This window comes from Neltuma alba, unplaced genomic scaffold (assembly GCF_004799145.2).
Source record: "Neltuma alba isolate B1F8T4 unplaced genomic scaffold, ASM479914v2 tig00010389_pilon, whole genome shotgun sequence".
NCBI classification, from domain to species: Eukaryota; Viridiplantae; Streptophyta; class Magnoliopsida; order Fabales; family Fabaceae; genus Neltuma; species Neltuma alba.
The window spans coordinates 488,600-512,574 of record NW_021635292.1 but is presented as its reverse complement, the minus strand read 5'-3'; the positions used below and the strand labels follow the sequence as shown (position 1 = coordinate 512,574).

The window sequence follows — 23,975 nt, the reverse complement described above, 5'->3', positions numbered from 1 at the left end:
GTTTCATTTGATATTATGGCTCTACCTATGTGTGTTGTAGGAAGTCTAATTCCATCTAGAATTTTTATCAATTTAATTGGCCCTTCATAAATTGTACAATCTTGCAGCAAGTCTAAGCTTCCTGCTATGTGGGTCGTGGCCCCCGAGTCTAAAATCCAACTTGTAATAGAGATATAATGAGAAGAAGGAACATCAGACCTACACCAATTAAGGAGTGGTTGATAACATCAGTTTCCTTTTGAATTAACTCTAGGACCTTTTGATATTGCTCCTGTGTGAATAAAGGCGCCACTGTGTTTGTAGAACTTGAAAGTGCCTCATGTTCTGAATTCGAGTCTGGTGCTTCTTGATGTTGGTCCTTGCTTCAGTTTGCTCTGTTGCCCTTAAAATTTGGAGGATGCCCAATTATATGTTAACAGTTCTCTCTATTATGTCCTTTCTTGTGGCAATGAGAGCATTCGAAAGCACTTGCTCCACATCGTCTGCCTCCACCTCATCCTTGTCCCTTTATTGCCATAGCAATTCCTTTCGCAAGCGAGTTATTTTTTGAACCAACGATAGATTTCTAGACTTCATCTTGTATAATCATCGAGTAAGCCTCATTAACAATAGGTAGAGGATTCATAACTAAATATGGCTTCCTGCTTGTGAGTTGTGAATAAGATCCATTCAATCCCAACAAAGATTGTGGAAGCTTTTACTCATGGATTATTTTAGCAACATGCGAGAAGTGTCACAGGTACAAGATGGAAAGTAAAAACTGCGGATCGCTCTTCCCAAGTTCCTTTAACTTTGATTAATATGCAGAAATAGAGAGAGATCCTTGTATGAGGGAATTGATCTCTTGATGAAGGGCAAATACTTGAGTCCTTTTTCTGTTGAACCTCTCTTTTAGGTTGACCCATACGGCATGTGCACTCTAAAAGGAGGTAATGCCAATGACAAGCTCCTTCAAGATTGAATTGATGATCCAGGAAAGAACGACTGCGTTGCATCGTTCCCATTACCCTTGCAGTGACGAATCTTGATCTTCTTTCTTGCAAGTTCTGTTGATGAACTCTAGTTTATTCTTTCCCAGTAATGCAATCTTCATGGCTCTGCTCCACACCTCTATCCAACTCTCTATATGCACTGTATAAAGCAAGGGGAACTTTTCATTAAACTAGAAGAAAGAATACAACAAAGTACATCCAATAGACTTAGCCCGATTGTTGTGGTCTAAACTCTATTTATAAGCTACAAATGAAAAAAATGAGAAAACACTGGCTCAAGTCTTATTGAGCTATATGACAAGAATACAAGGAAGTAGAAATAAAACACTTCAATTACAAAACGCAAACATGCTTTAAAACTCCTTACTTCTTATAGAAAACTTGACGGAAGCCTAACTTTCCCGTTATCCTTGTGCTTCAGAAACATTATGCATCTCTCCTTCCATCCGTTCTCATCTTTAGTGAATCAATAAAGCATAGATTTCTTGCAACCAAATGAATCCCTATTTCAGCAAGGAAAGCAAACAACAATGAGAACCAAATGTATATAAATTGTTAAAGGCCCTCTTAACAAATTTAAAGGGCGAGGATGAAGACGGCTTTAAAGCGAGAGAAACTAATGAAGAGAAGAGACAGAGATTGAGTGGGGAATAAGATATTTGTGCTCTTTCATTGGAGAGAGTCTTAGATATATGTAGATGAGGAGCCAGAGAAGAAGCCCATTGTAAGGTGATGCTCTTGTCATTAATTATGAAGTGACGTTTATAATCTTATATTTTATTGAGTAAAATATAGCTCTGACACCTATTATTTTTCTGGTTCGTCCATCTCTTGCTTATGTTATTGTTCGGATGCATCTAGTACCATAATCTTATTTATGGTTTAAGATGCTAGATGCACTATGAATGAAATTAAGACACTGAAAGCACAATTGAAAATAACATTAAGATATTGGATACGCTAGATAAGATTAGAGTATTAGATAGAACTGAAAAATAACATTGAGGTTGATGGATGCTACTTGTCTGATAATTCATAAAGAGTCTTAAAGTTTGTGTGTTGCGTGTTTTTTTTTTTCCTTTGAAGTTATACATCGAGTTACCACCGTTGCCTTCTATCTTCCTCTTTCACAGTCAGCCAACCACTATGGACTAGTTGAGCTACAAAACCCAGGAGAAAGCACCTTAATAAAGAGAAAAAGTAGATGGCTGTGTGCTGGAGAGGCAGGAGACGGTATGGGATAAAATGGAAAGAAAGGGGAATAAGAGAATGGAATGCTATGTACATGCAAGGTCATACCAAATATACAAAAGAGTAAAGTAGATAGCTATCTGCTATGTTCATTGGACCACTTTCACTTATAGGGTTAAACATTTTAAAATATCTGATGCATGCATCCATCACTTACCCTGATCATTTATAGCCAAACATGATGAAACGGTTCAAGGGTCAAATTCAGAAGCGCACACACATTTATATATTTCCGTTTGTGTGTGTTAATAACATGTATATGTACACACACATAGAGACGTCGATTTGATCTGGTAAGGTTTGATTCTGTATCTTCAATCCATGAAAGGTTTGACGTCTCTGCTACATTGTGGTTTACGTGATCAACATGAGATTATGCGTTATCAAAGGCAAGAATTCAGGATGCCACCAAAATTTGTAAAATTTCTTCAATATGTCATAGGATGGGAGTTAAATTTCCAGATCCGAGAAATTTAAACAAAGGAAAAAAGAAAGAAAGTGTGGGAATCTTGTCATGCATTGTTTGTCGTCAATCAGTGATTGGCCTGAGAAGATTCAAAATAAAGTTTGTTTATTTTTTCTTCCCTTTTTTATCAGTGATGAAAGCACACTGTGTGCCGAACTCATTATCCCTTTCAAGTTTAAACAAAAAATATGGGAAATGGTGCAGATGCCGATACTGTGGCCATAGATGCGCAGAGATAGGCCGTTGAACCCATTGATGCATAAAGGTCCCCAGCTGGTTGACAATGGGAGTTAATTATTTTTATTAAGCTTGGCACAAACAGGAATAGATTAATAAAAAAAAAAAAAACAGGAATAACAAAGCCTTACGGTATGTAATCAACTTTTTCTAACAAATAGAGAAGAGGAAATAGAAAAGAAAAAACAAGACAAAAGAGAAGATAATGATGCAACTGAGCAGGATTTAGTAACATATACACCGATAAATATTAATAGCCGAAATTTTAAACAATTTAATTAACAAAAAAAGTTATCTGTAGGATCTAATTAATAATTGAAACACAAAGAAACATGTCAAAACATCCCCAGACACACGTAGCCTAGCAGTAACACACTGAATAACACACCATTAGGAGTTATTTTTCTCGGTCTCCTGGAATGTGACTTTCACCAAATATTTTCTCACCCAGAAAACTTAGCATTATTAAATAAAATTGATGTATTGTTACTGGGAAAATAAAAGGAAAGACAAAAACCAAGCATCAGAAACACATGAGCTGAGAAGTCTATTCTGCACATCAGCTAATTATTATAGTCACTTGAAGAATGAAGACACAGGACCATACATGTACAAGGCTAAGCCTAAACGAAATAGGTATGCAAAGAGATGGATTGAACATCAGAGGAGATTGGAGCCAGCGCTTAGCTACCGGTCTTACCTCTGGGCTGAGATCGATGGAGATTTCAAGAAGAGGGGTTGAAAAGTTGGAAGAAGATCTCAACAAACTTCATCAGAATCCCATCGTACATTTGTTGAGATCTTCTTCTAACATGTCAACCCTCTTCTTGAGGACACAGAAGAACTGTTGAGAACTCTGACCAGCTAGCAGATTGAGGACAAAGAATTGTTGATGAAGCTCCAACAGCAAGTCTTTGGATCACTAGGTTGCTTGGATTATGATAGAGACTGGGTATTTTCTCTGGCTTTCTCTATGATATGTTATAAAGGAATGCAAATATAAAATTAATGAATGTGGGAGCTGGTGGTGGAGCAGGCTTTTTCCTTTCAAGGAAGTTTGAAGGTAGGTTTATATTCCACTTGGAAACTCACAAAATCATAATGGTCATTGTGATTTGGGTTTCGTTTCTTTAACATCTGTTGAGCAAATAAAGCAAGAACTGGAAGCCGCACATGCAGATTAAGGTTAAAGTTGATTTTTCTTCTGTTTCTTTAGCAATGAAGACCAGTATGGAAGGATCCCATAAAAGGGTGGGTGCGTGTTCTCCAAGAAAACATCCTCCGTCGGGCAATCCAGTCGCCCCACTGTAAAAGCTGAGGGAAAGAAGATAACTGCATTTATTTGAGAGCTTTCCATGTGTGGAAGTTTTTTTCTATGAAGGATATGATGTTTTGTGTGTTTCCTTTTTCTAGTGTGCACTTCGTATGTGTTGGTATTTCTCTCTTCACTCGCTCGTGCACTTCATTCCATTCCATGTAATTCGACAAGCTAGCGGACCACACATGTGGAAAGCCTTTGAAGTTGATATTGAAAAATTTATCAGTGAGACAAACTTGATAAATTTTTATATATATAGAAAATATCGCTAATTTAAAAATCTTATACGCATAGAATATAGATACTTTAATTTAAGTCCTTCCTGCCAACAATTTAATTCATCACCTCTATTTTACCAAATCATTTTATAGCACATTAATTTAATATGCTAAGGTATAGGTTTGATCTTTTGAGTTTATATCAAGTTTCAGCCATTAAGTTTAAAAAGTGTATTTTTGCTTCTTTAGCTAACCTTAGCCCATTTACTGGAAAATGAGCTCTAAATTTTAATTCTTTAACAGAATTATTTTTATATTAAAATTTAAACACTTTAAAATCAGATATTTGATAAAATATTAAGAATTCAAGAATTTATAAAAATGATTATATTAAAGAATTAATTTAGAGTGCGCTTTGTCAGCATTAAATTATGTAGTTACCATTTCAATTTACTAAGTTAGCTTTTTTCCTTAAATGAAACTAATAGTTTTAATGTTAATTAAAATACTAAAAATATATTTTTTAAACTTAAGAGATAAAAGTTGAAGTAAATTTAAAAGACTAAATGTATATATTATCCTATTAAATAAAAGTGCAATGAGATGATTTGGTAGTTAAACAGATATGGATTAAGATTTATATTTTTCTATTCGCGAAAGCAAAGGAGATGAAATCCATATTATTAAAAATCGTGTTTTCTTATACACTTCATTGTTTTCTACTTGTGAGTAAGAATAAACGAAGCAGGAAGAAGTCATTTGTCACAAAGAATTTCTAAGATGGTTTTTTAGTCAGGTTAAAGGTGAAAAATATCAATAAACTACACTAAAAATTTACCAAACACTATATAATTTTTAATAAAAGTACCAAAACATCCCAAATCTCAAAAGACTATCACATCAAAGTGTACTACCTCCGATTCTAATTATAAGCCCTTGTTTGTAGACTATAAAATAAATTTTATAATTAGGACCAGAAGCAGTATTAAAGAATATTAATTATAATAACTTTTATAATTAAAATAACACATAAAAAAATTTTTGAGCTTGAATCGAATTGCTTTTTAAAGATAAGTTATAATATCCCAAATTTGAAACTAAGAATTTATAAGATTTCTGAGTGGCTAAATAATTAGTCAAGGCCTCCGGAAAATAATTATAAAATAAAAGCGTAGCTTTGAGCAAGAAATGCAGAATAAAAATCAGGAAAGGAATAATGATTAAAAATTTGTATCTTGGCTTAGAATAATTATAGAAAAATTGTAGATAATTATTTTGAAAAATAAATGAATTTATTTTCCAAAAGAAATAGAGATCATTGAAAAGCTAATTTTCAAAAATTCAAAAAAAATAGTTAGAGGTTAATTCTTCACTCGAAAGTTTTAGAAAATAATAAGGATTAATTTTTAGAAACCATTTGAGATGGCTTTACACACACACTACAAACAATAATTTATTTTACTCAGATGCTATTATAGTATAAAAAATATTTATTGTGATACTACACTTCAAAATCGTTCAAGCAGAGGTCGAGTTTAAATTTATAAAGAACTCATTCTTATTTAGAACGAATCTAGTTGGTCTCACATTAAAAATTGTAGAACTTGTTCTTACGAAGAACGAGTTCAGTGGGTTTCACCTTAAAAAAGTAAAGTTGTTTGCACGTTGAACAACTTTAGTTTTGTCTTTTAGCGTTGTTATCTTTTTTCCTTCAGTTCCTTAGTCCTTCCATTATTCTTCCTGCTCTTTAAGTTTTTTCATTCTATTGTAAGAGAGTTGGTGGTGTGTGCTGCCTTCTTATACCCGTTTTGTTTCAACTTAAACTTGATGTTTTTTCCCTTGATTAAGGTACATTCTCTTGATTAACTTTTTTTTATAATTTTTACATGTATTTTCGTAAATAATGAGTAGAATTTTATATTTAGTCATTTTATATGTTGAGTTTGTTTAAATTTTTATATTTAATCATTTTTATATGTTGCCTTGTAGACCTTGTACACATTGAATAAAAATTCTTCCAATACTACATAGTGAGATTGAGTTTGATTATAGTATTTGAAAAAATATAAAATTCAACGTATACAAGGTTTACAAGGCAACATATAAAATGACTAACTATAAAATTATACTCATCATTTAATAAAATACATATAAAAATTATTAAAAAAAGTTAATTGAAAGAATGTACCTTAATTAGGTAAAAAAGAAATCAAATTTTAAGTTAAAACAAAACAGATACAAGAAGGCAGCACACGCCACCAGCTTTCTTATAAGAAAACAAAGAAACTTAAAAAGGAGGAAGAATAATAAAAAGATAAAGGAACCGGGGGGAAAAAAGACAATGGCACTAAAAGACAAAATAAAAATTGTTGAAGGTATGAATAACTTCACTTTTTAAGGTGAGGCCCACTAAACTCGTTTTTTGTGAGAACGAGTTTTGTAATTTTTAATGTAGGATTCACTAAACTCGTTCTTAGTAAGAATAAGTTTTTTATAAATTTAAACTCAATCTCTACATGAATGATTACAACTTCATTTTTTTAAGAGAAAATTACACACAGGTCCCACAGAAGATAATTAATTCAGAAAAAGTCTCTAGAAATCCCCAAATGCTTTCTAAGTCCCCAGGGACCTCTGAATAATTAATTTCAATTGTGATATTACCTATTTACCCCCATTAATTTGAGTGTGAATCATTTGCCCGCCTTAAACCCTCGGGACCACCTTCTTCGCGTTTCCAGCTTTCCATTACAGCACAGGCGGCTTCACATCCATCATCGGCGAGCTTTACTCACACTGTTGGCGAGCTTCATACCCCATCATCGACAACCTTCGCACCCCACTACCAGCGAGCCTCGTGGGTTCCATCATCGATGACCTTCGCACCCCACCGCTAGTGAGCCTCTCTCTCTTGGGATATCATATTGATATTATCTATTACTGGCATATTTAGGTGAGGTGCTTCTCAGTTTCAGAGCAATAGTTGGCTATTGTATAAGTTGTATTATTTAAATTTTGAAGTAATGTTGGCTATTGTCAATTGTTGTGTATAAGTTGTTATTCCAATGATCGAAGGTTGTCATTAACGATCCCATGACCTGTCCTGTTATGTAGAATGGAAGACTTGTGTAAGTTGTATTATTTAAATTTCGAAGCAATGTTGGCTATTGTTAATTGTTGTGCATAAGTTGTTATTACAGTGATCGAAGGTTGTCATTAACGACCCCATGACCTGTCCTGTTATGTAGGATGAAAGACTTGTTTGGACGTTTAGATGCATTGTCCATGTCTCCACACAATGTGTTTAGTGAAGAGCCACTATCATTGTTATGTGGTTCAAAAATGATGCTAACCCCAATTCCGGAAATGAATTCAACAAAGTGAAAGGGTTTGGTTATTGGAGAAGGACACATTTTTCCTAATGCAGTGGCCCTTAGACAAGCACTATATAGGCACAACATTGCTGATAAGTTTTCATACAAATTTGTTAGACCCATTGTGAAGGTTGTTAGCCACTTCTCTTCGGGTTGTCAACACCTGCCGTTGAAGTTGTAAATGAATTGCTGCAGTAAAAATCTGCTGTAATCCTATTGGGTTCAATTAAAGCTGTTAATAACTTCAAAATGCTCTCAATTTTTTTTTGTTAATGTCGTTATATGTGCTGATGATATAATCTATTTAGAAGCTGTGGTATCCCACAGAGTGATTTGTCAGGGGCACTGTCCAGGTTGTTAACCACTTGTCTTCAGGTTGTCAACAACCCCCGTTGAGGTTGTAAATGGATGTGGTAGAGAGGATTGTGATCTATGTCTATCATGTCATCATGGTTACCATTTCTTTATCCATTTTTATTAGTCTGCATTTGTGGACATGATCCATGTGTGGAACGAAGAATTTCTTGTTTTGTCAAAACACATGAATGCCATTACAAAAACTTCATAACCAGTAAAGGATGTCAATACACATTAACATATCTTAACATCCAGCTATCATTACATGGTCAAATAAAGAAACAAAATTTGAACTTTACATTCAGCTGTCAAATTAAAAAAACTAAATACAATCTATGCTCATCGTTTATTTCTTTCTCTTGCCTTGGGAGTTTCCTCGTAGCAAAGACAGCACTTGATCACCATGCAGGTTGTTCTGATAAGTTACAAGCCACCATAAGCATCCAACCTTCAAGTCATGGATTTCTTGAGGGGAGTACAAGCATCCAACTACACAGTATACAGTCACAACCTACATATCAGCCAATCACAACCTACATTTATGCCATTCACAACATACACAGCAGCCAATGACAATCCATGCTAAATCGAATGGCAACAAGAACAGCAGGCAATTACAACCTATAAATAAGCAAGTGACAAACTAACAGAGGCTAATGACAACCTGCACACAAGACAATAACAACCTTCACACCAACCAATCACAACATACACATAAGCAGTTGACAGCGTACATACTAGCAAATGACAACATAGAGTAGTAAATGACAACATACAGGATAGTAAATGACAACATACAGAGCAACCAATTACAACATATACAAAATAGTATATTCCCACTGAGGAAGTTATTTGATATATCCCTAGAAAATATAGGAATATGATGAATGAATGCGATTTGTCCATCCTTATAACAACATAAATTGGATGAAATGAACCAGAAACTACATTAAAATACTGCACTCACGAACTTCTGAGCTGTGATAGGTTTCCTAATTCATTTGGAATTGCTCCACTTAGGTAATTGCAACTTATGGACAACAATTGACAATAGCCAACATTACTTTGAAATTTAAATAATACAACTTACACAAGTCTTCTATCCTACATAACAGGACAAGTTATGGGGTCGTTAATGACAACCTTCGATCACTGTAATAACAACTTATGCACAACAATTGACAATAACCAACATTACTTTGAAATTTAAATAATACAACTTACACAAGTCTTCCATCCTATATAACAGGACAGTCATGGGATCGTTAATGACAACCTTCGATCACTGTAATAACAACTTATGTACAACAATTGACAATAGCCAATATTACCTCGAAATTTAAATAATACAACTTACACAATAGCCAACTGTTGCTTTGAAACTAAGAAGCGCCTCACCTAAATATGCCAGTAATAGATAATATCAATATGATATACCAAGAGAGAGAGGCTTGCCGGCGGTGGGGCGTGAAGGTCGTCGATGATGGAACCCATGAGGCTCGCTGGCAATGGGGTGCGAAGGTCGTCGATGATGGGCTACGAAGCTTGCAAACAGTATGAATAAAGTTTTCCGCCGATGGATGTGAAGCCGCCTGTGCTGTAATGGAAAGCTGTAAACGGTGATGAAGGTGGTCCCGAGGGTTTAAGCCGGGCAAATTATTCACACTCAAATTAACAGAGGTAAGTAGGTAATATCACAGTTTAAATTAATTATCCAGAGGTCCCTGGGGACTTAGGAAACATTTGGGGATTTTCAGTTTTCTGAATTAATTGTCTTCTGTGGGATCTATGTGTAATTTTTCCTTTTTTTAAAGCGGGACTCACTTAACTTGTTTTTTTGTGAAAACGATTTCTACAATTTTTAATATGGGTAAGAACGAGTTTTTTTATAAATTTAAAGGTGATCTTTGCTTGAACAATTTTGAAATGTAGTATCTCAGTAAATATTTTTCATGTTATAGTATCTGAGTAAAATAACTTATTGTACATAGTATATATGTAAGAAAAAGCCCATTTGAGATTAGAGTAAATTTCAGAAGAGAGTAGAGTAATTAAAATTAGGAAAAATTTCATTTAAGGATTGCAGAAGAGAATTTATATCAATCAACTCCCAAAACATTCTGAAATATCACTGCAGGACCAAGGGACCAAACTGAAATTAAAACTAAGAGTAAGATTACAATAATATCCCTCACTTTTATTTTTTTAAAAACTAAATATTAATGAACGCAACTATTCTGACCACTGGAGGTCAGAGGTCCAGTCAACAGCGCTCAAGTGGCCGCCGTCGGAGGTTGGACCTTTAGTGGCCGTTATTGTAATTCTGGTGGGCAGAATTTTTTTTTTTAAAACAAGGTAGCCAAAGGAAGATTTGAACCTATGACCCCTTGGCACACCAAAAGTGATGTAACTACCAAGCCAAACAAGTTATTCAATCATGTGATGCAAATAAAAATATATAACAAAACAAACGCAACTGTTTAAGTATAAATGAACAAGTAAAATTAAACGATTTACAAGTAAAATTCAGCAATTTACAACAAAAATTAGGTAATTTACAAATAACATGATAAAATTTACAACTCTAAATGCAAGTATTTAAGTGCAAATGAGCAAGTGAAATTTAAAAACTTACAATAAAAGTTTATGAATTTACAACCAAAATTTAGTTATTCATAAGAAACATAAGAAAATTCACAACTCAAAATATAAGTGTTTGAATGTAAGTAAACAAGTGAAATTCGATAATTTACAAGTGAAATTCGACGATTTAGAAGTGAAATTTAGCAATTTGCAACAAAAATTAGGTAATTTACAAATAATATAATGGAATTCATAATCCCAAATGCAAGTGTTTAAGTGTAAATGAGCAAGTGTAATTGTCGAATTTCACTTGTAAATTCATAAACTTTTATTGTAAATCTTCAAATTTCACTTGCTCATTTATACTTAAACACTTGCATTTGGGATTGTGAATTCTATTATGTTATTTGTAAATTACCAAATTTTTGTTGTCAATTGCTAAATTTCACTTACAAATTGTCGAATTTCATTTGTTCACTTACACTCAAACACTTACATTTTGGGTTGTGAATTCTCTTGTTTTTCTCGTGAATAGCCAAATTTGGGTTGTAAATCCATAAAATTATGTTATAAATTTTCAAATTTCACTTACTCATTTGCATTTAAACACTTGCATTTGGGGTTGCGAATTTTATTATGTTATTTATAAATTGCCTAATTTTTGTTGTAAATTGCTGAATTTTATTTGTAAATCATCTAATTTCATTTGTTCACTTATATTTGAATAGTTGCATTTGTTTTGTTATATATATTTTTATTTGAATCACATGATTGAATAGCTTGCTTGGCTTGGTAATTACATCATTTTTGGTGTGCTAAGGGGTCATGGGTTCAAACCTTTACTTGGCCACCTTGTTAAAAAAAAAAAAAATTCTAGCCATCGGAGCTACAATAACTGCCACTAGAGGTCCAACCTTTGGCAGCAGCCACCTAAGTGCTAGTGGCCGGAACATTTGCGTTCATTAATATTTATTTTTAAAAAAAATAAAAGTGAGGAGTATTATTGTAATTTTACTCTTAGTTTTAATTTCAGTTTGGTTCCTTGATCCTATAGTAATATTTTATAATGTTTTGAGGTTGGCTGATATAAATTCTCTTATGCAGTTCTTAAGTGAAATTTTCCTTTAAAATTATAAGAGGAGGGCAAAGTAGACTTTTACGCATATCCTCATCTCCACATGCCCTCTGCTTCAGCTTCAAACTCCTTTTTGTGGGGCACGTTTCCTGTCCCTCTCCCATCTTCAGCCACCTCTTCGTCCCTGCTTCTCATCTTCCTCCATACGCCACGTTTTGTTCTTGAGTGACAAGATCCTCATCTCCTTCGCTGACACGGTGCTTCTCAAAGAAGCCTAGGAGGAATTATAAATACAGCAAAGATGAATGTATAGAGAGAGAGGGAAGAAAACCGAGGGAACCCGAGGAGCAAGTCGAAGGGAAAGAAGAAGAGGAAGGAGGGAGGATTTTCCACATGCAATCTGATCTTTGAACCAAGGTAAATGCCTTGATTCTTCCCCATTTTCATTTTCTGGGATCATGGCATTTGAGGGATCGAAGAGGGTGAAACCCAAGTGGGTGAGGGAGGAAGACTTGGTGAGTGAGTGAGATCCCTGGACCCAAGTGAACTTCTAGATTTCACTCTACCCTCTGCTTCTTCGTTTGGGTCTGATTTAGGGGGGAGAGACGTTTGAAACTGAAGCAAGATAATAGATAGGATATTTGATTAAACTAAGAGTAGTTACTATTTGAAATTTGGGCTATTCGTCGGAAATAAATCTTGAATAGTTGATTCACACACACACACACACAGAGACACACACATATATATGAATGTTATGCGATTGGTCATGTTGAAAGTGATTTCCGTACTCCTTCTCTTTTGTTTTGGTGGGTGTAGCAACGGGTTCCAGAATAAGATGGAAAGGGAAATTGTTTGGGCATTTGATTAATGACATCAAACACTTGAATACTATGGATAAATATACGCATGGAGATAGATGTGTGTCCGTGCTATTGGGTTATTCTTTTACTTCGAACTTTGGTCAAGCTAACTAAAAGAAAAGAAAAAGAAGAAATTTCTTTAGTTGCTAAGAATATGTGTATGAGTGTGTCATCTGAATATGTGAAGCTGGAATATTTTTATATAACCTTCAAATGCTGCCATCATTGATACTGTAACAGTAGTTTAGAGTTTAGACTATTAAAATGCTGCTAGATTTCTTAATGGAACCCGTGAGACTGTTGGCTGATAATCAAGCTAAGTAAAAGTGATGATAGCTAGTAAATGAGGATGATAATTCAGATTTAAGATGGATGCTGTCATGAGGCCAAGCTGAATTATTGAAGCTTGAACAGCTAAGCTATATATATATATATATATATATATATATATTGCGTGTTATATTATTGTTGCTGGATGAGATGGACGCTGAAAATTGATTTAAACTTGTTGATTGCTGTTTTGGATTGAAATATGTTGAGAATGCTAGTGATGAGAATTTTGCTGATTCATGTTTCAAACTGGATTATTATATGTGTACACATTTGAACCATTTCATTTTAATGTTTTTGAGTTTGTAATTGAAGCAAGAAAAGCGGTATTAAATTTCTATATAATGCCTAAAATTAGCTGAGTAATTAGATTGTTAAATATGTTGCTGGTATAGGACAATGACAGCTTTATGTGTTCGAAGGTATTAAAATGGGAGCTGCCCGTGAAAGAACCTAAAACAAAAAAATATGAGCAATTGACAATTTGAGGGATGATATTAAATCTGGAAAATTTCCAGAATAATCTGGAAAATACTTCATGAATGAGAAATGTGCGATGTACTTGAATGGAATGATTATAGAGTTGTATGAATGTAATACAATGGATGTGCCGAGACACGCTTATTAAATTTGAATGTTGGAAATTGGTATAAACTTGTTGTAGCTATTACTAATGTTAAATGCTACCCACTGTTTATAATGGTTAGAATGACAACCGAAAGTTTGGAATTCTCAATTCTATTAAGATAGTCATGGTTGCTGTGTGAGAATTGATTATTTTACTATTACAATCTCAATTCTATTGGAAATTGGTATAAACTTGTTGTAGCTATTACTAATGTTAAATGCTACCCACTGTTTATAATGGTTAGAATGACAACCGAAAGTTTGGAATTCTCAATTCTATTAAGATAGTCATGGTTGCTGTGTGAGAATTGATTATTTTACTATTACAATCTCATGTTCTGTAATTTAAAGACTAAGGACATAAAATAGCCCCCGTTTCATTAAGAATGACAATGTGTGAATTATTAAAGGCTTAATATAATGGATAGAATAAAAGGCTTGAAGCTGAAGATCTAATAGAAGTTGCTGTTTGGTATTTACAAATATAAAGTTGCTGATATAGTGTTAAACAAATGCTCTGGTATAGTCGCTGGAAAGTTTGGCCTTGATTAAGTGGTGCTGTTTGAAATGTTATAGAGGTTTTGTGCATTGCTAATGATTTGGGTAATGTTTTTAAAAGTTGAAAGTTATTGTGAATGTCGCTGAATTATATGTTTAGATTTTAAACTGTTATTCTCAGCTATGTGAGTGAGATTGAATGTTTCAAACAGATAATAAAGGAAGCTGAAATACTTGATGAAACCATCCATGTTTGTGAAATGTACAAGAGTGAACTAGACCTGAGGAACTGATTCGAAATTCCTTTTAAATATCTTTTAATGTCAAGTTAATGTCCTGTATAGCTATTTATAATTGAAGACATTGAATGATGATGTACGTTTGTTTTTCTTGCTAATCATAATCCTGGAAACATGAAGATTTAGTAACTAAGTTAAATCTTTTTCCCTAAACTAAATTATAGTGGATTAAGAAGTTAAGAGCAACAAAAGTAAAGAAGAGACTTTGGAGACCCTTAGACATGTAAAGATAAAATTTTAGCCAAGATGACTTATCCCCTTAAAGAGGGTTGGCCCGAGAGGGGGGTTATTGAGAGATTAGTTATATATGGGTTAACCATAACCCCACTTTTGACTTAACTTACACACACACACACATGCACTGTTAGGTTTTAATTTGTGGCTCGGTTTACTAAGAAGAAACTCAAACCAAGGTACCCGGACAGGAGAGCAGGAGGAAAGGTAGCTTTAATCATTATTTTGTTTGTTTTGTTTTGGTTGCATATCTGTTTGTGTCATAATTCTATAGTTAAGCATGAGAACATGTAAGTTGCCTTATCACTTATTGCCATGGCCATGTGCATGCATTTCGCTGTCCAATATATGCGTATTTAACAGTTAATTAAGTAGCAGCTGCACAGTTATGCAGTTAATCAGTTAGCGGCTGCACAATTATGCAATTAATCAGTTAGTAACTGTACAGTTACTCAGTCATTCAATTTCGCAGTTTAGATAATGTGTTAGCAATTGCTCAGTTATACAGTTCAGTTAATTAGTTATGTTGCTGTTCAGTTATTCAGTTATACGTAATAGTTATATGAGATTCACTTAAATGACAGCGAATATGCCTCAGTTAGTCATTCAGTTCAGTTCAGTTATTTTGTAAGATGTTGTTCTTTATGGCTTGTTTTGCATGCTTAGTTTTATACCACGTATAATATATGAAATATGATTACTATTACTGGGATTTTTTGAATCTCACCCCTTCTTTCTATTTAAGCATAGGGCCCAATTCATCCAAGAGGAAAGAGGAGTTGGTGGAAGCATAGCTAAGGTTGAAGGAGAGAAGAACTTAGTGCCTAGTTAATTGATTAATCTTGAATACATTCTGTTATGTTTCCTCTTTTCTTTTGTGATATGTGATGTTTATACTTTCCTTTTGAGAAGTTACCTAAATTTCACTTATAGGGCTACCTTCATAAAGAGGAGTGAATAGGGGTAGTTTAGCATAGCTGGGGAGTTAGTATGTATGTATTAATGTATATATTGATAATATATCTGTGGCATGAAAGAATTAGAATTTACAAAGCATGATTTATTAGAGCTGGAATGGAAAAGTACATCTTTTAGAAATAACATCTTTACAGCTCTGATAAATAGAAGTTGCCATTAGGTACATAAAGAATGAAGTGAAAGTCACAAAAAAAAAAAGATTGTCGAAATAAAAAAAATTGTGAATAGGGATGCGTTACAGTATTAATATGGTTTTTGATAATAATAGTATGGGTTTTAATAACAATTTTTGTGAATGGGTTTTTATGTGTAATATTTCAATTTTAGTGGTCTTTTTTTTTTGTGATATTTCCAAGAATGAATCTAGGTCTTATTTTTATAGCATAAATCTTGAAAAAAATAAAATGATAAGTCATGCTTCAATGTTTGATAAATTTTTTTGGAAATTCCTCTTTTTTTGGCAGCCATAATTAATAAATTTGCTCATATCTAGGTGTATAGAAGAGTGCGTTGCTTAAGTTATTTACACCCCTAATTTTTTCTTTTAATAGACATTATAAGTATCTTTGGAAAATAAGTTATTTGCATTAATGATATATGAAGTTGTGTTTATCTTTCAGTCTATATTATCAAATTTAACAGTTAGTTTGAATTTTTTTTTTATGCTTATATTCCATTGTTTGAGAGAATTTAAAGCCACCTTTAATAGGAGAATTTATTATTTTTAATAAAAGTATCAAAATATTGTCAGTAAAAAAAAAAAGAAAAAGAAATCACCATCTCTCTTCAATTTGTTAATGGTGTTCTTGGCTCATTTGCTTTTCCAACCGAAAAAAAAAAACCCTCTTTCTTCCAAGATGGATTTGTATTCTTTTTATATCAATCAAATTTTAAAGCATCTTTATATAATTTTTTCTTGAATTAAAAATAGGAAAATATCAATTGAATGTTAATGAAGGGATTAAAATGTAAATGTTTATTTTGTTAACTTTATTTAACAATTTTTTAGAATTAAAACACTAACATAAGTAGTCATGATGTTAAAATATAAAACATGATAAGTTACAAAAAAATATTTAGTTATTATGTATAATATTTCTGTTATTAAAATATTTTGAGCCACAACAATCAATATGATAACTATAAAAAAAAAAAAGACAAATTTGTTGATCAAGAAAAAAATTTATTAATGAATATTAATAATCTTTTTTAATTGTAAAGATTGCGATATAAAAATTTATTATAATTAATAATTTTTAATATACTCTAATGCAATAGCCTTTTAAGATTGGAGTATTTTAATACTTTATTAAAAAATACATAGTGTTTGGTAAAGTTTTGGTATAAGTACATGGGTATTTTTTACCCTTAACTTTTTTGAATTAGTTGTATTTTGATGCTTTCATATAAAAAACCGTGGGTCCCACCACTAAAAAACGGATGTTAACGGTGCTAGCATTTTTTTTTACCTATTTTTAAATTTTGCTTGGTATATTTGAACACAAACAAAAATCATAGTGTTAGATGAACTTTTGATATATTTTTACGGGTATTTTTGACCCTTAATCTTTTTTTAGGCTAATGTATATATTTAGTCATCTAAATTTTCATCAAGTTTCAACTTAGCTTCTTAATTTTATAAAATGCATTTTCAGTAACTTAATGTTAACACTCTCAATTTCATTTAACAGGAAATGTTAACTCAGCAAATTTAACTTATGACTGTACAACTAAACATTGATAAAACATGCTTACATTTTACTCTTTTAATATGATATTTTTATATTTTAAATTGTGTAAATTAACAAACATTATTTAAAATAAAAATAACTATATCTATATAGAATTGTTCTAGGGCTTCATGTGAAGACAACAGGGATGTTTGGAGGTGTTTGGAATAACTTAAAAGCACTTTTAAAAAAAAAAACAGAGAGAGAAAGAATTTCAATAAACCCCCATGTAGCAACTTAATATTAGTCAAACCCTAAAAGATTTCAAAATTTCAATCCACTCTTTTGAACCAAAATGGAATTAAAATTTAACAGTGAAAATACAATAATACCCCTCCTTTTTATATTATTTTAAAAGAATATTAATTGTCACTAGAGTTTTGATGGCCGGAGCTCTGACCTCCAGTGTCGACCATCTGAGGGCCGGTGGCCGATGGTCGAACTTCTGACCTTCGGTGGCTAGTCACCTAAATTCTTATAACATCCCAAAATTAATGGATTTAATTAAAGCATGATGGAGATAAAATTTTAAAGAAATTATTGAGATTAAAATCCTTAAAATATAGTCTAAATAATTATCAAGCTAATTTGGGGAATTAAGAAGACTTATTTTCTTGAAAATTTGAGAAAAAATAGTTAGAGGATTATCTTTGAGTTGCAATTTTTAGAATAATTATTTTATGGAATAAAGAAGCTAATTGAGATATTAAATTCCTTATAATATGTTAAGGATTAATTTTGAAAATTAAGGGCTATTTTCTTGAAGAATTCAAGAAAAATAATTAGGAGTAGATTTTTGACTTGAAATTTTGAGGTAAACTATTTCATGGATCGAAGAAGCCACGGTAGTAACTCTTTAACTTTGTTGTGATTGTGCATTGATTGCCGCATACTTGAATGTGCCATTGTGCTTATTATATATGAGCGCATGTAAATTGCCTTTGCATAATATGATTCGTCATGACAATATGCACTAGTTTCTATTTATTTTGGAATGTGTGCATGATAGTTAGCGACTAGCTATGTAAGTGTCTGATGTTTGTGCATAATTAATTATATTTGATTGCAAGGTGGTGTTCTCTCTAGCCTTGGTAGCATGTTTGTGATTTTATATGACTACATGAAGGAATTTTGTTACTATTGGAATTCTTTAGAGTTACTCCTTTCTTCCATGTCATACATCAAAAGTAAGTACTTCTAAAGGCAAAGGAGTTGTGATTGGTAGAGTTTGAAGATAGAGGAGGTTGGAAAATCTATTATTTATTTTGTTTAAATATGCTTACCATTTGGTACGTTATGGTGCTTAGTAAAGTTTTGGTATAAGTTTATGAAAATTTTTAACCTTAACTTTTTTTGTTCTAATTGAGAGTATTTTAGTATTTTCATTAAAAATATCGTAAGTCCCACTGTAAAAGTAACATACATTTGTTCATTTTAATGGCACCGTCATTATTGGGGTTTTTTTTAAAATTGGATTAGTAGATTTGAGACCAAACAAAGTTCATGGTGTTGGATGAGTTTTTGATATATTTTTATAGGTATTTTGGAATCTTAACTCATTTCTTATTTTATCGAGCAACTTGGGTGAGAAAATTCTAATCAGTAGTATGAGATGGAAGCAAACTAAATTCAACGTGGCATATTTGTCAAGAATCAAAAAGCTCTCTCAATTAGAGATGGATTTAAGGCATCCACTTTCCTGTACCATGCTAAATTGTCAACAAATGTTGTATTATAGATGTAACCAAACATGTCAGTCCTCCCTTAACTGGTTCAAGACCTTTATTCGCTACACAATCTCAGAAGTTAGAAATTGAAGATTCTACCGATTCATAATTTTCTTGTGTTATTTATAAGTTACCTTTAATATATTTCACTAAAATTGTAAAAAAATCTTAAACCTTATCAACTTTACCTTAAAATTTATTCATCCAGTTTTATTTGTAAGGTGGAAAGAGCAGTTTTTTTGTGTTCTATTTATAAGTTATTTCATTTAATTTTTAGCATGAATGTATCATTTTGTTGTTCATTTATTATAGTGTAGGTATTTTTTTTTTTTGAAAGATGTATATATCAAATACGGATAAGTTGAAAAGTTGTTATATTTTAATAGAGAGTCAATGCAGTTTAATATTTTTCTTAATCTGCGCAAAATATACTGAAAGATTTTTATAAATAAGACTAAAAAGTAACCATTAAACTTTACCTCTGTCTAACACCTACACTTTCCAAAAAAAAAAAATTTAGACAAAAATGAAGGGCAAGTAATACATTTATGATAAAAATTTTACAACACGCGTGTCATAAATGGGAGGGAAAATGTTTCTCCCTCTGTCCTATGATAGGACCACAGGAGCAAGTTTCAATTTGGTGAGTGAATTACCCTTGGTGCCCTTAGAAATCCCATAAATATGATTTTGCCATATATGACCAAAATTTAAGGCGAAATAAACCATTGAGACAAGACATTGATGATCATTAATTTATGAAGACAAACGCCTAAGCTGATGATGGAAAAACACGCATCTTCCAGGGACTCTGCTAATTCATTTGCTTCCAAAAACATTGCTTAGGGAACACATTCATGGAGGGATTATTTTGAGGACGATCATCATCAGGGGAGGGAAATCCCACGCGCAATTGAAAGAAATGGGGTCCACTTGTTGTCCCAGCACACTGTGATGAAATAACTAATGCATTAGAAAATGATGTTTCAGCTACTTCCACGTGAAAGAATCAACCTGCTCATAAAACTTTTTAAAAGGTGATAACCTGTTATAATTAAAATTAATTATTATTTTTAGTCACCTAAAGCAAGAAACTATAAAACATCATAACCAGTACCATTCTTGCTGGAAGAAAATATATTGAAAGATCCTAAAAACTGTTTGGAGTAAAATGTTCATCGATTTCTAAATACTAAATTGATGGAACACACATTTTCCAGGGACTTCAATGGTTCCATATAGTTCACTTCATTTGCGTTTTAAACGTTGTCCATGGTTAATACACAAGAAAAATTATGAAGAGGTTGACTTATTTTGTTAGTGCACATGTCGTACCGTTAAAGAGGCAGTTGCAAAATGAGATATGCAAATTTTCAATAAAATAAAGATGTCCAAGTAATAGAAAAGCATAAGGTGAGTGAACTTGTAGTCATAATGGCAGGCACCTGATAGCAAGATATTAGGGAAGTGATGACAAATCCAAAGGTTCCACCAGTCTCTTTGACAAAGTGCTAGAATCTTCCAAGCTTGGTATTGCTCATTCTGCGTTCATGGCAAATGGGGTTAATCAAATGTAGTTTTAAATGACTGGAAACAGTGTTACTGTCTCAAAGTAAGGCGAAAAGAAAGAGAAGTTAATGGCAGAGAGGAAGGAGGCCTTTGTTGGCGTATACACAACAGAAGTATAGGCAAGAAGGAGGGCACAAACCTCAACCAAGGTGCTACAACTGAACAACCTGTCCAACCAAAATGTAAAACAAAAACAATGAATAAATGTATAGAGTAGTTATTTCATGATAAGAAAATGGAATAATATAGACTTGAATAGACCAAAAACATTGCGAGCCAAAATGGTTGATTTGTTAAAATTTGGAACCATATTGTATTGCCCTGCATATTTCATCTCTGACTTCATTCAGCCTCATTCAAATATAAAACCATGAGATCAAGTCCAGCTCAGGTTAATTTGCATTCAACATGCTCATTCTTTATGCCAATCAAAGGTGCAGAATAACATTAAAGCACAATTATAGTATTAAAGGAGGCTAATAGTTTTGTGACAGATGATTTAAGAGGGTATTTTAGGAAAATTAATGCATATTTTTCACAAGTAACAAGTTAATTTAAATGATTTCTTTAATCTATCCAAATTAATAAAAAAATTTATATTAAGAAACAGAGATATTAGCAATAAACTTACCCAGTAGCAACACTCGGCTTCTATCTCAGAAAAGGAAAAGAAAGACAACACAGTAGCTTGTTTACGAATTCAATTTTACCAAAGAATAAGGATTTTACCTTTTCAGCTGTCTTATTTTAATTTCTCCAGTTTCATTTCAATATTCAAACCCCTTACCTGACTATTCCTTTTATCCAGGGTCATGAAATAAATGGTTGAATGCAAATAACCAACCGCCTTCAAAATTAAAATTTATTCCAAGAACCAAAAAATAACCAGAAAAAAAATGCTCAACCCCCTGGATCAAAATTTCAAAATCATTGAATTTTTTTTATCAAGATTAAGTAAAAATTTGTGAATACAAGTCACAGCTCAAAAAGAATTAGCACAAACTACGCCACGTCACAATCTTTGTATGCAAACAATATATATTTACGACCAGATGGGTGATAACACTCAAGTTCTTTGAAAAGGAATTTTCTAATTAATAGCAACACTTATAGGGAGGAGAGCAGAGCATATTAATAAAATTATATATAAATATATATATATACACACACACACACCCACGCACACATATCCACACACACATTCATACATTGCAACACTGAAAGGGTAATTAGCCACATCAAATATTTAAAGATGTCATCAAGTATTTAAACATTAATCACTACCTTCTCAACACTGAAAGAATATAACAAATGACTGCCAACAAAAGTAAGCAGTGCAATAAACTAAAATTGAAATAGTTACATTATCATATATATGTAAGCATAAATTCATAAATTATGTCACGTGATAGAAAGGTTGGAGCATGTGTGCTAAAGGTTAGTTTGTAATAAGCAAAGAAGCGAGAGTAGATACCTGTCAAAATATCAAAGTTATTTCCAAAACTCTCGAGAGTAGGTTGAAAGACAGCAGAATGGTTGAGTTGCTCTGTGGGAGGGATTTCAGACCCCGCCGACTCTGACTCCTAGTGATATATCACGTGGACGCCACATGCTTTTGCAGGGACAGAGAAAAAATGTTCATCCAAAAATTCCGCAAAGAATTCACATGAAATCTTAGCAGCAAATAAGCCCCTATGAATGTACCATAGAAAAACATGATCCTGATTCAGTTCATGACTATGAGAAACACAGTAATGATCATAATAACCAAAGCGATATTTCTTGTTGTCATCCCAATAGCATTCACAGTAAACACCACAAAAGAATCCCTTTGAGACGGCTTGACTAGGACCAACGCAGCAAAATAATATGTCGTGTGATCGTTTTGGATTGCAAGTAAATTCGATAGCATTAGAATCCTCCGTCATGGGTCTATATTCCATCCACTTTGGAACTCTGCTTCCTGGGTAACAAGTTGAAGCAAAATAATGCCCATCCTCATTAGAGGCTAAAGTCAGTGAAGTCAATGACGAATGGGTTAATTCCTCAATAAAGCCATGCGAACGCTCATCCAACTTCACACAGTTATGGAAGTAAAAGTCACACCGTGTCAAAACTAGAGAGTCGGAGGACACAGTCTCCAATGAAGTGCAATCAGTGGCACCCAGTACTAGAAGCATGGGAGGAAGTCCAAGTATGGACTTCAGCCTTTTACACTCGGTCACGAAAAAGCGTTTCAAGTTTGAAAGATGTTTGATATTGTCTGGGATTTCTAACAAGAAACTCCACCTCTCCAAATATAGTTCTGTTAAATTACGCCAAGCATCAAAAAGGGAGTGCAGCTCCATTGTGTGAATTTCTTGCTTGAAATTATCAACACAAAACCTCTCAAGATTTGTCAAGCAACGCAGCTCATCCATTGGAAGACCCCTCAATCCTTCACCATCAACATCAAGCGTTCTAAGTTCTGTGCAATGACTATTTGGCAAGTGAAATATTTCGAGTTTATGTCCCTTATTAAGATATAATTTTCTCAATTTCTTCGATGACAGAGAGAATTTCTTGAGGTTATCACAACCACTAGCCCAGACTAATGTGAGAGATTCTAAATGAGTCTCACTTTCAATACTCTCTAGTTTCGGGCAATCATTTACCCACACTTCAACAATAGTGTTGAGTGATAAAATAGATGGATGAATAGTTCTCAAATTCTTGCATCCACGAAGATATACGAATTCAAGCTTACGCGCCATAGAGAAATCAGCCAACTCTCTCAATTGTTGGGACCAAGACAAATCTATTTTCTTTAGATGCTCAAGGTCCTGTGTTGACAATGAAAAGGGAAAAATTACCCAAACAGGCCTTACTAAATTTGATGACATTGAAGACGTCTAAAAATATACATTAGTATATATATAGAGGTACCTGTTTTCCATCCCAAAGCTTTTCAACATTGCTTCTTCGCATGTCAAGTTCAACAAGGTTCTTAAGATAGGAGCCGAATGGTAGAGACTTTAATGGACAATAATCCCAATAAAAATACCTTAATTTGTCAGGAAGATAGTCAAGACCATGAGGAAGCTCTATACGTGTATTGGGCCGCCCCATTGAATAATCCAAAATTTTAAGAATTCTTAAATTTCTCATCTTCATGAAGGCGTCAGCACTCAATTGTAAATTTTTTATTCTGTTCACGAACAATATCATGCCTTCAATTTCATCAGTTCCCTGAACGAAAGTAAAATAAAA

At 33.0% G+C, this 23,975-nt stretch overlaps 1 protein-coding gene and 1 long non-coding RNA gene across 5 annotated transcripts in view; one reads left to right on the top strand and one right to left on the bottom strand.

Moving 5' to 3' along the window:
• Positions 1-23,975, bottom strand: part of LOC114756355 (disease resistance-like protein DSC1) — a 48,074-nt gene that overhangs the window by 23,291 nt on the left and 808 nt on the right. For 2 of the 4 annotated variants that reach the window (XM_028945294.1, XM_028945297.1), the window contains exons 2-4: positions 23,652-23,954; positions 22,201-23,548; positions 20,866-20,893 (exon numbers count right to left, since the gene is read on the bottom strand). In XM_028945294.1, the coding sequence (XP_028801127.1) occupies positions 22,310-23,548; positions 23,652-23,954 (1,542 nt within the window). In that variant the 3' untranslated portion in view covers positions 20,866-20,893; positions 22,201-22,309. Of the gene's footprint in view, positions 1-20,020; positions 20,203-20,667; positions 20,700-20,865; positions 20,894-22,200; positions 23,549-23,651; positions 23,955-23,975 lie in introns of those variants that run through there. The other 2 variants (XM_028945295.1, XM_028945298.1) reach the window with 2 other exon arrangements.
• Positions 12,210-15,698, top strand: LOC114756356 (uncharacterized). Its single transcript, XR_003741440.1, has 3 exons — positions 12,210-12,288; positions 14,857-14,901; positions 15,473-15,698. It is a non-coding gene; the product is annotated as an uncharacterized LOC114756356 (long non-coding RNA).